At 38.4% G+C, this 14,516-nt stretch overlaps 1 protein-coding gene across 1 annotated transcript; it reads left to right on the forward strand.

The window, feature by feature from the left end:
* Positions 1–1,444: 1,444 nt before the first annotated feature.
* Positions 1,445–7,855, forward strand: ifrd1 (interferon-related developmental regulator 1). Its single transcript, XM_005725180.1, has 12 exons — positions 1,445–1,662; positions 3,340–3,444; positions 3,552–3,633; positions 4,665–4,789; positions 4,906–5,063; positions 5,195–5,245; positions 5,461–5,639; positions 5,789–5,897; positions 6,446–6,580; positions 6,753–6,881; positions 6,990–7,085; positions 7,207–7,855. The coding sequence occupies exons 1-12, from the start codon at positions 1,635–1,637 to the stop codon at positions 7,291–7,293; spliced, it is 1,284 nt and encodes a 427-aa protein (XP_005725237.1). The 5' UTR covers positions 1,445–1,634; the 3' UTR covers positions 7,294–7,855.
* The last annotated feature ends 6,661 nt before the right edge of the window (positions 7,856–14,516 follow it).

Raw genomic sequence — 14,516 nt, forward strand, 5'->3', positions numbered from 1 at the left:
AGATTTTTGAAGGTCAGACTGCACACTGTGCCAAGATATGCAAAGTTTTCAGCTAATAGCACTTTGGGTATCACCTTGTTGGTTCAAAGATACTATTTGCTATTTGGTTCAATAAACAAACTAAAAACTGGAAGCACGATATAAAGAAATAACGGGTGGTCAAGACTTTTGCACAGTGCTATAAAAGTACAAGCGGCACCTGTCTGAATAATTTGACAGCTTAAAAAAAAAATAGGCATTTTATGTTGAACCAATCCTGCGCAAAAAATATTAACAAATCTGCATACATGGAGCTCCAGAAGGAGTCAATAGCAGGAACAACTAATAGCCCACACTGTGATTTGACTGGGAGTAAAATGCTGATTGCTGGATTTGGAATGTAGTTACTGCATTATTATTGTGTTTGTGCTTTTAGAGGCAAAGATGTAAAATGAATAAAGTTAATGTTTGGCATGTGAGTGTGACATGAAACAAAATCCCAAGTTATATTTATCAAAGAGGCAAGTGAGTGCAAGATTTAGGAATGGTTCATATTTGGCTGATTAAGCATTTTAACTTTTAACTGCAGAAAGTTGACAATGTGCAGTCTTTCTTTAGACATCTATTGCAACTGCCACTAAATGCAGTAGCAGTGTAAAACTAGCTAGAATTAATTGGCTCTAGCAGTGTTACTTCGTGCACTTTTGAAACGAATACAACAATTTTGAAGCAGTGCTCGGTTTCTAGAAGTATCTCCGATGTCCCTGTCTACTAAAAGGGGAAAAGCCAAAATAGTCTCTTTCACATCCCTGTCAAGTAGACGATAACTGTTCAACTTTCTAGACAGGCACAGTTTCAAATCCACTTTATATAAAAAACATGAATGCATCCGAGTGAAACATTTTGCATCACAATTCTCTAATGACAATATTTGTCTCATCACAGATACATAACATGATCTCATCAACAGCTCTATAATAATGTGATCAACTGCAAGACACGCACACTTGCAGTCTCACAGTGGAACATTATCACTGTCTTGTATGATAACATGCTTTATGTCAGACAATAGTGTTTTTTCTTGCAGTGGAATTCATTCACTATTATTTAGCTTGTACGATGGGCTATTGTGGGTCCCAATCAACCAGAGCTGAAAGCCATCTCCACCTCCTCCCCCTCCCTTGCGACTTTAAAACTTACGTAACCAGTCTAATGTGGTGTTATCACATTTTGTGTAAACGTAAACGCCATTTGATTTCGTGGTTTGTCTTGGAGAATCTATCAAATTTGTATACACAGACATTGTTTTTTCCCAAAATAACAGAACAGGACTCCCAGTTCCCCTCTTTCTGTCACTGCATCACGCGCGAACACACGCGACACTCTTTCCTGTTCCAGGATTGGCCAGCGAAGCCGGGAAAACTCCTCGTGACATGTCCGCCGGTATAAATACTGAGAACCGCGCTGTACTCGCGCAGCCCTGGTTTATGAGGGAAAATGTATCGTCTCGGCCCACAGTCTATCTCCAAGATCGCTTTCGATTTCTTTTTATCCACTGTGCCAAGGGAATATTTTCATTTTACCAGACAATACAATAAAGGCTGGTCGTGTATTGGCTGATTTTTGGTTAAATTTTTCTAGTTATCTGCACGAAAATGCCGAGGAACAAGAAAAAGAATAGGGGTAAGTAAACTAGCGGCTGCTATGCTACGGCCTTGTGTATTTGTTGATGGTAATTGTAGTTCTTTCCGTGTTCTTTGTTCATCGAATGGAGCTGAAGGTGTTTACAGTACGGACTACAAAAGGTAGAGGCTGGCCTAGGTCAAAACACAAAACGTAGCTAGCTGTACTCACACAAAGCAACACTGCTAATGAAAAAGTGTACTATCATAGTACTGATACTGTCATATGAAAGCTACTGTAAAGGGCATTTAAAGCATAACATTATAGTATAACATGAGCTACTCAACAAAAGCCCTGAATAATTGTTGTACTTCACAAGCTAACGAGGGCTAGCTTCATGCCCACTCCCTTTCAACGCGAGACACATGTGGTTGCTTAGTAAAAATAAACGTTTCAAGGCGTAAAACACCCAAGCTTTTTCTTCCTTGAATTCGATTACCATCATAAATGTTATAAAGCAATACGTTGGATTTTTGTGAAAGTGTGTATATAACGCAAACCACACGAAACTAGATTTCTTTGACCTCGATTAATCTTTAGCCTTATGTGGGAAAAATGATATTGATACCCGATTAGCAGTTTTGAAGCCTGAGTATCATATTGTGTCACTGAGGAAGCGTCATTTTCTTTTTTTTTAAAACATACTGCATATATTTGTTTTTGAGGCACAAGTCCGACATTTTGGACTCGGAGGGAGGAAGGAGGCGGCACCCGGTTTTCAGAAATCAGCTGTCGTGTGGGGAAAACAGTCCACGTCAACACACAGATCTTAAATAGCTATTTTTAATCATTTTAAAGACGGATATTTTATTTTCAGCTAATATTTTTTTAGGTCTGATTGTTATGAATAACGGAAGTATTTTTCACATTGTGTTCTAAAAGCGGCGGGTTCCTGCCGTCGTACGCTCACCTAAACCTGTCTACCAGAGGTAAATTCAGGTCAAGGCAGAGAAGCCTGTTGAGTCTGGGTGGGGTTGGAAGTTTGTCCAGTTTTTGCAGTAGCAGAGTTCACCTTAAGTGGGATTAAATTAAACCCTTGTTTGTTTATAAGGTTTCGTAAAGATCTCACCCAAGATTTTAGCAGCCTCTTTTAGCTGTGAATGTTTTGCCCATCCCACCCTCTAGAGCTATTATAGTAACCAGAACATTTTCCAATACATCATTGTGTTTCGCTCTGCTCCGTTTCAGCCACGTTGTCCCTACTACGTGGATAATAAATTGTCTGATAGTAACTTGTCTGATGTGGACATTGCTTAGTAAAACGATCTACTTCCTCCTATGCCTCAGTGACATAATACTAGACGTGATACTCCTGTATTTTTCGGCTGTACCCAAACTGTGTTTGCTTCTTGCTGGACAGTTGCTGCAGTTGCCGGGCCATACCGGTTACCCATACAATGTTGTTTCAGGTCATTTTTGATGTGCCTGTGCCCCTCCAACCTGAACATTTTGTTGACACAGGCAGCACACTTTGACAACGTGGTGCATATTTATTTTTGGATGAGATAATGAAAAGGCCAATAGCAACGGACAGGCAGCTGATTAGATAAGTACAGTGCATGCTGCCTTACCTGCCCGACGCTTGGATTACACAATTGACTCACAATGACCTACGGCTCTGTGGTAATGAATTACATTTGATTGCCCGTGCTTATGTGTCTTTGTTTTGTTTTTCAGGGGGCCAGCATGGGGCTGTGCAGCCTTTTAGTGATGAGGATGCCTCCATTGAGACCCTCAGTCATTGCAGCAGCTTCAGTGACGCCACCAGTGTAGCAGATGAAGGTAGGTTTGTGTGTACCCCTGACTGTACTTTGTTTGAACATGTGTGTTCTTTAAACACATCAAACAAGTCTGTTTACGACCTCCTTAAATACTTTTTTGTTTTTAAGGTGGTGAGACCAATGAGGATTCAGCCCAGGAGGATTTCCAGTATAAACTGAAGGGGTTCATAGATAGCACAGTAGATAAGAGGTAAAATGACCAAAATGTTATCTGATCTATATTGCCTCTGTCTTGGATCCAGTTTTACAAGAGATCAACAATGTAGTTACTTAATCCTGTCAGAGCAAGAGTTTTAGGTAACACTTGCACCATTTAGAAATGCTTTCCCCTTTTATGCAGCGTTGCTATGTTGTCTTGCCAGTTTAACAAATGTACAGGGTTGGTGTTTCAAATACACCCCAAAAAGTACTTCACTCTGAAGTGACAAAACATTTCTCCCACTGGAAACGCTATGTGGGACACTTGGGATTTCCTTACCTGGATGATGAGCATGTATCAAGAAATTTCAAATGTAGTTTTAAAAACGCTGGGTAACTTGAGTTTTATGCAACAGTGAGTCCAGTGCAGGAAGTTTTTATTAGAGTTTGCAGGCTTGTCAATTTAAAAATAGACTTCATCCCAAAAAGGCCCTGTCACCATTGGCTTCCTCAGTGGGGTGATTATTATAGAAGGGATTCCCCAGAAGTGCCAGAAGCTACTAAATCTGTTATATCTATTCGGCTGATATTCTTTTCACTTGTCAAACAACATTTTTATATAAAAGTAAATGGGTGAAGTCACATTCTTAACTTTTTGTATGTTTTTTACAAATATTTTTGTTATTACCTTAAGATTATATATAAATAAAAAAATTAAATCAACAAGCTAATTGACCTCAACTTGTTTACCTGAAAGGGCAACGTCTTTGAAAAACTGCTGTGTGATGGCTGGTTGAATACATCTGCTGAAACTGGCCGCATGCATCCTGAAAAAACCTGCTATAGACTTATAACTTATAGTTATTACCCTCGACGTTGATGTCAGAGTTTTCTGATAATCTTGTAACTCTGATAACACAAGAACAGGGTTTTGTATTATTTGTAATTGATATCATAGTTGTGTCTACTAAGAGGCTGAGGGGTAGTACTGAGGGTTGCCAGTATTTTCTGATAAATGGCTTCATGGTATAGTGGTTATCACTTTTATGGTGATTGATTTATATATATATTTTTTTTCCTCAGTGCTAAGACGAGACAGGGGGCACTAGATGGGCTTAAGACTGCAATGGCTACACGCATCCTGTATGAGTTCATCTCAGAGAGAAGGATGACCATCACAGACAGTATTGAACGCTGCCTCAAGAAAGGTACTAAAAACGTGTTGCTGTCAATGAGATGGCAGGTGTTCCAATGCTTTAAACTAAGCGCATGTTTGTATTTGTGCTCATAAATCATTTGGCTTTTTTCTTCTTCCTTGTGTTAGGCAAAGGTGAGGAGCAGCGAGCAGCAGCTTCTTTAGCCTGTTTGCTGTGCATCCAGCTGGGCTCAGGAATTGAGAGCGAGGAGGTGTTCAAGACGCTGAAACCGATCTTCAAAAACATCCTGGCAGATGGATCAGCCAACATACAAGCCAGACAGGCTGTGAGTGTCTTTTATTGTACTGATCTCCTTTAATAAATGCACCCCCCCTTAATAAAAAAAGATTACCACATTTTTGGATTTTTCCATGAAATATCAACTGATATGGTTTTGTTTATTTTGTTTCTTAATAGGTAGCAACAAGTCTGGGCCTCTGCACATTAGTTGCTGAGGATGACATATTGGTAAGTTTCTGATCAGGTCTTGGCTTGAGTGCAAACCAGTCTGACATTCATTTGTCATATATTACTCATCAGTTCTAACATAATGCTATATCGATGAGTGGCACTCATGCAAACATGTGCTGCTAAAATCTAACATGCCTCAAGTAATTTTTCAGTAAGTCGGAAACATGTTATTTGTGGTAATAAGTAGAGCTTACTGATGTTTGCTTCTTTAGGATGTGCAAGCGACCATGGAGTGTTTTGAGAACCTGTTCACCCGGTCCTATGCAAAGGCGGATGGCACTTGTCCTTCGATCAGTCCTCAAATGAGCCAGCTCCACACAAATTCTCTGCGGTCCTGGGCACTGCTGCTCACAATCTGCAGTTCCAGCCAGCTCAAAGACATCCTGCAGAAGTAAGCTCCTTTATGCTGACCCTTAAGTTTTTTTAAATTTTTATTTAATTTAATTTAATTTAATTTTTTAAATCACAAGTTCTGCTGCTTTTAGTTTATTGCTCTCCAACCAAGTTAAGTGGAGTAAGAATTGCTTATGTGTTGTGCAGACACCTTCCTAAACTGCAGAGGTTGCTCGAGAGTGATGACGTGAACATGAGGATTGCAGCTGGGGAGACTATTGCTCTGCTTTTTGAGCTGGCCAGGGACATCGATTCTGTAAGTTTGCAATTGCTGTTTAATTTCCCCAACACCAGATTATCCTAAAGTTAATTTCTTTTGTTAATTCAAATGTTAACATGTGGCACATGTCCTGTCTGTGCTTTTAAATATTTTTGTTAGGCCTTTTTTTTTTTTTTTTTTTCCCCCTTCCCCCTAGCAGCAGACAATGACTTAAAAAAAAAAAAAGTAAACAAGAACCAGAACTGAACTTAGCTCAGGCAATACAACATTATGAGGCACATACAAGGCAGTTGAGGTAAACCACAACCCCACCAGGAATCAAAACAAATCACGGTAAGATCAATAGTCAGGCAAATTAATTCAGTTTGGGGAAAGCCCCAAGATGGAGTTGAGCATACAAGTTATATATTCATTGGGAATACAGTCCATAACAATGCTATGCCAGGATTTCTTAGTTGAGATTGCTGGCCTACCCCAGAGGAGCAGGATATTCTGTCTGTGCTTTTTTTTTTTTTTTTTTTTTTTTTTTTTAAAACACATAAGCTGCATATTTTATTTGTTTTCCCCCCACTGCATTTATTTAGGATTTTGAATTTGATGGCTGGGATGAACTTTGTGATAAACTGAACGCGTTGGCCACAGACTGCAACAAGCACAGAGCCAAGACTGACAAGAGGAAGCAGCGCTCGGTGTTTAGGGATGTTCTCAAAGCTGTTGAGGTAAGCACTACATGTCAGGTGAACCATGTTCCTTTTGCCAGTTGGATGTTAATTTCCTGCTTTTAACCAACATAATTGGACAGAGGTAAAACTTAACAGCAGCTCCTTGGAGGTAGAGACAGTGAATGATGGTGTCTGACCGTGGACTTATTTATATTCCTTTCTCTTCCAGGAGGGGGCCTTCCAATCTGAGACCATTCGCTTTGGCACAGAGCGAATGAACATTGACAGCTGGGTCAGAAAGAGGACATACGATGCCTTCAGAGAATTCGTGGGCTCTGGAATGAACTACCACCTACAGGTATCTTATTAGAAACACTTTATGTACAATAGGAGTTTGTGATAAACTAGTGTCTTTCTTTTGCGCTAGTGACTGGACTTGACGTTTTTGTTAACGTTTTCCAACTAGGCAAATGAATTCATCAGAGACGTGTTTGAACTGGGACCACCTATGCTGGTTGATTCAGCCACCATGAAGGCCATGAAAATCTCTCGCTTTGAAAGGGTAGGTGTGCAAGGAAGGCTTATTTAAACCATTGTGGTGTTCTTGTAAGCTTAAAAGTATCAATGCTTTCAAAGTTTTGTGGCATTTTATTAATGAACGCTTGAAATTCTTTCTGTTCCAGCATCTTCACAACTCTGCTGCATTCAAGGCTCGGACCAAGGCCAGAAGCAAGTTCAGAGACAAGAGGGTGGACGTGGGAGAGTTTTAATAATTTCTTTTGACTCTAATAAGCTATTTATCAAGCTTTCCTGCTTTTAGATGAATTGTCACAAGCCTAAGTTAATGCAGTTGTCCCAAGATCTCTTTGTGTATCAAATGCTCACTTTCTGTAGGCTTATATCTTTTTAATAACAGCTGTTGCTTTTTATTGGGGGGGAAAAACATCTTTCTGTCACCTACAGCAAGTGGGTATTTGATAATTAAACAGATTCTAGGTGGACTACAACTTGAATACAGTTTCTTCACAGAAAGGTGGTGTACATTTGTTGGGTATCATGCACATTTCCTTTTTTTTTTTTTTTTTTTTTTTTTTTTTTTTTCTCCCCTTGTTAAATGAAACACACAGGTATTAACATTTTTGATGGATCTGTCTCTTGTACCATTAAGTAGTAACATCAAGACATGTGACCGTCCCTAACTCTTGGGTTTGTAATAAGTTTATCTAATTAATTCACACTTAGTGTTATTTATGTGTAAGCTAAAATAGTGTATTTAGTGTTGTGTATGTAATGTAAAGGTTGAGGATGGTGCAATAAATGCTGAAAAGCTGCAACAACTGTTCTTATTTTTTTCCCCCAGCTCCTGTATTCAATATACAATGCTATGAATTGGCTATAATTGGATTCATTGATCTGATACAGTATCTTGGGACAGTGTCAGCAGAGCTTGCAAAAGAAACGGCTGGAAAAGTTCCTTGAGTTAGTAGCTTTGAGAACTGGAACTGTTGGCAGATATATGAAGGTCATTCTGATTGAAAGGGCAATAGAAATTTTACTCAGCACTACTTCCACATATCAAAGTGAAGGATCTTGCAGCCAAGGTAACAGTGGTGTTGCAGGGAAAGCGAGTAAGGCGGTGCACAGTTTGTCACAGGTGAAACTGTTGGAACACAAGAGATGGATATAATGGAGGTCTAGCAGCCGCAAAGCTCACAACATATTAACTCTCCCCTAAGGTGAACCTCAGCGGGCTGCTTCTTTTGGAGCCATAAAAATAGACTGTCACATGGTCAAGGCAGGCCTATCACCAGTCAGCATCCTCATATTTCAGGTTGAACAATATTACTGACAGAAAGCCGAAACGGAGCTGCTTCTTTTTGTGTCTACTTGGGGAAAACCGGTCCTTCAATTTGGGTGGAGTGGATGATGTAGCTGTAGGCTAAAACTAAGATAAGATAACCTTTAGTCCCATAGGTGGGAAATTTGTTTTGTTACAGTGGAAAGTTACATAGCAAAAAATAAAACACTAGAATCGGATAAGAATGGGATACTGTACATAAATGTACACAATTGAATAAAATACTATATACAATAGAATAAAAAGAATACAAATACTATATAACTGAGTAAGATACAATGTTGTCAGATCTAGTTTAAGAGGAAGGGAGCCTTTTTTTTTTTTTTTTTTTTTTTTCCTCTCACTGACTTGGGACTTCATGCTTCTTTTGAAACATGCTATCATATGGGCCCACTCTAAAGACTAATTTGCTTTATTCTTGACTAATCAGAACCCTTTTAGTTTTTTTTTTTCTTTTTATCTTTAAAAAAAAAAAAAAATCTCATTGTAATAAGGCTTGAAACTGTAATTTGACACCATGAACTCACCAGGAAGGTGTTTACAGTAGATAAACCAGAGAAACTGGCCCTGCTGGCCAGAAGAATGCAGTTTAACATGATTTCTAGACTCTTTGTCCATCTGTTTTATACAGTATGTGGATCTAAGTATTTCGTTACTTCGTGACTTATTTTAGAATAGAATGACTTTATTGTCACTATACAGTTTACAATGAGATACAGAGCATCTCCAACTCAGTGCAAACATGAAGTGGGGGCTGCACAGTTCTGCAGCACTATATACATATGAACAGTATTAACAGGAAAAAAAAAGTACAAATATACAATCCGATGTAAGAAGAAAAAAGTAAATGTGTAAATGAAAAGTGTTCAAGTTATTGCACATAGTATTAGTTTTTGTTCATATCTTAAATTCACAGTATTGACTTGCATTTTCTATCACTAATCTATAGGCTGCCTGCTTTAGTTTTCTTCTTAAAAACCTGATTCATGCATCTAATTGGTTTATGCATATTCATTCTCTGTTTAAGAAAACTTTCTGACACGTAGCAATTTGCATCATTCATATCCTGGCCCTTTAAAATCAACAGAGAAGCAGAGGCAGAGAAAATTTGTCTGTGTTAAGGGTGACTGAGCCAGTATTAAATCAAGAAGTCGTGGGCTACTTCATACTAGCATTAAGCTGCCCATCTTTATGTGGCATGACAGGACGATTGAGGCATTGACTCCCTCAGTAAACATTTACGTCTCATTCTTGTACTGTTGTGACTTCAGGAAGGAAAGTTTCACTTATTTTCCAACAGCAGCTCAATTAGGGAGAAGTAATTGCTCATGTTACACAAATTTCCTCAAAATGTGCATCCCTGTGGGCTTGTTCTGTTCAAGAGGAAAATGAAAGAAAATTGAAGTTGCAGGTAATTAACTCACGAGCCCTTTGCCTCTACAATATGTTAGTCAAATGCTTTGGGACTGAAAAAATAAGTATTTGAGTAGAAGCTGTGATTCCCCTTCAAACCTCCAATTATAATATAATCATTTAAATAACCTCTATTTTCATGGCATGTTTTACTCCTCGATAAAGCTTGATTCATAGCTCCATGCTATAAATTGCTACTGGTAAACATGATTATGCCATTAAAATAAAGATATTTAATTATTGTTTTTAATTTAGAAAACCGTGCTACTGAAGTTTCGGTTTTAAAATGCTGGAGAGTGATGTCTACAGTCACGGTAAAAAAAAAGTGTACCCTCCTTCAATTTTAAGGTTTCAAATAAAGACATCAAAATGATCTAGTTCTTACCATTTATTAAAAAGGTCAATAAGCCTTAAATGAACAACAACATATGTTCATATAACAAAGGGTCATTGTTTCCCATGGAACCAGTAAGGATGCATTTAGTTTTTATTGCACTACTTGTGCAGTTTGGCTTAGTTTTTGTTAAATATTAACAATAACTAATTAATTTTAACCGTGTATCTACAACAGACTGTACATAAGTGATGGACATAACAAAGTTTATCATTTGAGTTGTGATCAGTTTTTTTTTAAACTCATAGTAACCATATTTCGACAAGAGAGTTGATAGAGAAGGCCCCAGCCAGTGAAAAAAATACTTATTTTCAGTTAAGCTGTTGCCCTGGTGACCGCTGAAATCAAAGTTAATTTGGATAATGCTAAAAGAAAAAGCCCTGACTTCTAGCTAACTATCTTGGTTAGCAAGATGCATCTGTTGTTCATTAGGATATTAATTAGACTACTCTATTTTTAAAATACATCCCATATCAGCAAAATGAGAAAATCGAAATAAAAAAAGTTGAAAAAAGGGTTAATAAAGAAAAATTGACACTGAACACTGAACAAACAAGGGCTCCATTGAGTACTAACTTGTCAACCATGATATAGCCAGGCCCTAAAGTATAGTAATTTATTGCCTGTTTTACTCTAAATGAGACCTTAACTTGTAAAATTAACATCATGCTGCAGTGTCAGAAGCCAGAATCATTTTTGCAACCAGACTAGCCATCTGCTGGTTACTGGAAAGTGTGTTAAAGTCTCTTCTGTCTTAGCCTCACTTTTAAGATTTGTGTCCATTTTTCTCTGTTACTCCCTTCTGTTAGATCCTTCTGGAGCCACAAAACAAAGCATATAACCTTTTAACACATTTAACAACATTCTGTGTTGTTTTTATAATGTGAAATATTCTATTAATAGATGCTTTGCCTTGTGGGCGAAGAAGAAAGATTTTCTGTCGCTCTGTCTCTGGCCACCTGATAAAGTTTCTCTTCATATTCACAGTGACAATCAATCAAATTGAATACATCTTTTACCTTTGACTATAGCATTTTTAAAATCTGATTAACAAACACATATTGTTTAAAACCATATTAGTTACAGAGTTGATTATTTAAGATCAAAGCTTCTTTGCAGATAAACACAATCATTTGATTAGATCGTTTTCATCATGATAGCTACAGGCATTCAGGTGGAAAGGGAGTGTTAATGAACCATTGTTATTATACAGATTTCATCACAGTTGAGTTGCATAGAAAGGAATAAAAACATCAATATGTAATTAGGAGGGATAAATGAGGATCAGACGCGTAAGAGACTTGATAAGGTATCTTCAGTTCAATCAATAATTGGTTTCATTTATGTGTCATATATCACTCACCCCAATTTAAAAGACTGTTCCTCATACTCGATTAAGCACTTCTGTCTGTGTTGTTTTGCTGTGTGCGAGTTGAGAAAAAAATCTGTGGAAAGTGCAGTGAGACTGAGGAGGTGCGGAACAAAACAGAATATGTTACTGTGAGTGGGATTTGACCGTTGCGTGTTTGGAAGAGCAAAACAACGAGCTCAAAGGTACATGTAAGAGGAAGATGTATTTTTTAAATTTTTATTCTTCTTTTGCATCCTGCTGTTGCCGCAGCAGTGTGATACGGAAATGTGTATCCCACTCAAGCCAGCTGACCTTTCAGTGCAATTAGCTTAACTGCCTTGATATAGCAGAAGTTAATGCGCACTAATGTGGCATTGTGCTCGATCAATTGCGACACACTGCCACAGCTTGCCAGTCGTTGCCATGGCTGGTTAAGCGCTTCTTCTTCAGCTTAGTTTTCCATTCATCGTGCCACACGTTGGCAGTACAAAAGGGCTCAAAGCCAAACTGTTGATCTCGTGTAGCAGTCTCGCTCACGCAGGCAGATACGGGCCTGCTTACACATACAAACACCCCTCCCTCCAGATGGATGCTTTTCAATAGTTAACCAGGTTAATGTATTTATTCCGCTTGTGAATCCCTGTCATATAAGCAGCTGTTACTGCGTCACCTCCTATAAATCAACCTGCTTCTTAGCAAATATTTATTGTTGACAATAGTGCACCACCCACATGTACCTACTGTACTTACCTCTCTCCCTCCTCCCCCTCTTTCTTTCCAGCATCTCATTCTCCCTGGCCACGCTCCCTGAAGCGACGTGTGCGCAGTATCTTTCACAATGAAAAATGAATAGAGAGATTAGCAGCACTTTGTTACTGAATGGAAGTTGTGTGTTCTTCATCCCGAGATGCTAAAGGCCTTGTTGGGACTGATAAAGCGGCTGCTGCCTCTGGTAACTACAGTTATCCTGCAATACATATCATCAGGAGGATGATTTATCCCATGCTCTGTCACCTTCTGGGGCGTCGGTGTACCACACGGTGACTGCGGTGCAAATGGAAATTCCTCAAAATGATTTGTGCCCTAAAATTTAGACAGTGAAAACTCATTGGTTGGGTGACCTAACTCTTCAAGAAAACTCATCGAGCATCTCTCGCTCTCCTGCCCGCCAGCGCGGTCTCGAGGGTAAACATCATCCTGCGTTAGATCAGCCGTGGAGGTTTAGATGGCACACTTAAATGCATACTCTGAGGGCAACCACTGCCTTAGCAGGAATCATGGAGACAGACGATGTATGTTTTTATTTAAACTTTCCCAATGCGCTTTATTTCAGCTGGAGTTTGTTAGTGCTGCATATTATTTATGACAGCACATGCATTGCAAAATCATCACGAGAAGCAATCACTGTATCAGTCACTCGTTTACATGTCTGCGCAAACATAAAGTGAATGATAGTGTATGTGCAAACTTCCAGGAAAAAAGATGTTTTTCAAAGTGCACCATATTGATCATCAATCCTTGGGCACACAGTGAGTGTATGTATATACCGTTTCTTATTTTCACTGCTTATATCACCACCTCTGTTAAATGCAAACTGACTTGGGTTGCTCCAAGAGTCACACTCGTGGCCTATAGGGCCTGGCTTCTTTCATTTAGATCATCCTACAGCTTGTGCATTCAGGCTGAGAAAAGGCAACAGAGGAAAGCACGCAAAGATTTTACTTTTTGCCTGTTGCCTGCAAGAGAATATTAAATCCTCTCCTGATAAGGAGTATATGTATATTACTGTGCAAAAGTCTTCAGACACCCTTCATTTCTTTATATTCTGCTAGGGAAATGGGTGCCACGAACTACTAAAACATGCAAAGATACATAGAAATACAGTATATAAGGCAAAAAGTGAGTCTGTACACTCCTAACAAGCCTTAAAGTCAACATTTGGTGCGACCACCTTTATTCTTCAACACAGCCTGAATTTGACACGTTGAATTTGTTTTATTGTCATTTTTTTAGGTAGTGTTCAGGAATAATTCTCATGGCTTCCTGAAGGACACTCAATGATCTCTTTAGATATTGTTTTTCATTCTCTGTCCCACGCTTATTTAATAATGTTGACATCCGGGTTCTTGGGAAGCCTATTCGTGACCGTGAGTGAGTTTTTAAATCCAGTTATGCTTTTACTGCAATGGAATCATTGTCATTGAATCACTGAATATTTCAGAAATAGACTGTTGGTGTCAAAGGCTATTCCTGTTTTATTTCGTTCTCATTTGGATTAGTGCGGTCTTTATAAAGAAATTGTTTTAACAAATCAGCTTTGGATTTTAAAGCACTTTGTATTATTTTTTTTTTTTTACTGTGAAAAGTGCTTTACAAAAAAATTTTACTTACTTGTGTGATGGATCAAAATTTGACGGTACTTCTTTGCATTTATAATTGCATCACTTTTGACAAGATCCCCAACACAACTGGCTGAAAAGCAGCCCCAAACCATTACAGAGCCTCCACCATGTTTTAAAGATGGCTCTAGAAACTCTTTCTTGACCTCCTCATTTGAACCAAACATTTCAAATATGGATTCATCACTACATCAGTCTGGTTGCTAGTGATTTTTAGTCCACCTCTTGTGTAATTTTGTATTCCTCAGTTTTTTCTCCCTGTATACCTTCTTTAAGAAGGTATCCACCACTTGTCCAGTTTATTCAGATTTTTTAAGCCCACACTGCATACCATGCAAACATAGGCCAAATTCTTGCGTGAAAGTTCTGTAAGTCACCTTGTTGGTCCAAAAAATAATATTTTTATGTGTGTCAAACTGATATTTTTGGCACTTTTCATAGATTCGGGTAAAGAAATTGAAATAAATTACATTTACATTTAAAACGGGTCCTTTGCTAACACTGATTCATCCCTTGTGTCAGGTGGCTTTTTTTATGCTTGAATGATTCATAGGTCAGTGTTAAATGGTCAGTGTTAA

The sequence above is a fragment of the Pundamilia nyererei genome, unplaced genomic scaffold (genome assembly GCF_000239375.1).
Source record: "Pundamilia nyererei isolate P.nyererei 1_Seehausen unplaced genomic scaffold, PunNye1.0 scaffold00014, whole genome shotgun sequence".
In the NCBI taxonomy this organism is placed as follows: domain Eukaryota; kingdom Metazoa; phylum Chordata; class Actinopteri; order Cichliformes; family Cichlidae; genus Pundamilia; species Pundamilia nyererei.

Coding starts and splice junctions, on each gene's coding strand:
- ifrd1 (XM_005725180.1), top strand. CDS start 1,635: ATGCCGAGGAACAAGAAAAAGAATAGGG. Junction 5,640..5,788: donor CTCAAAGACATCCTGCAGAA/GTAAGCTCCTTT, acceptor TGTGTTGTGCAG/ACACCTTCCTAAACTGCAGA. Junction 6,882..6,989: donor GAATGAACTACCACCTACAG/GTATCTTATTAG, acceptor TTTTCCAACTAG/GCAAATGAATTCATCAGAGA.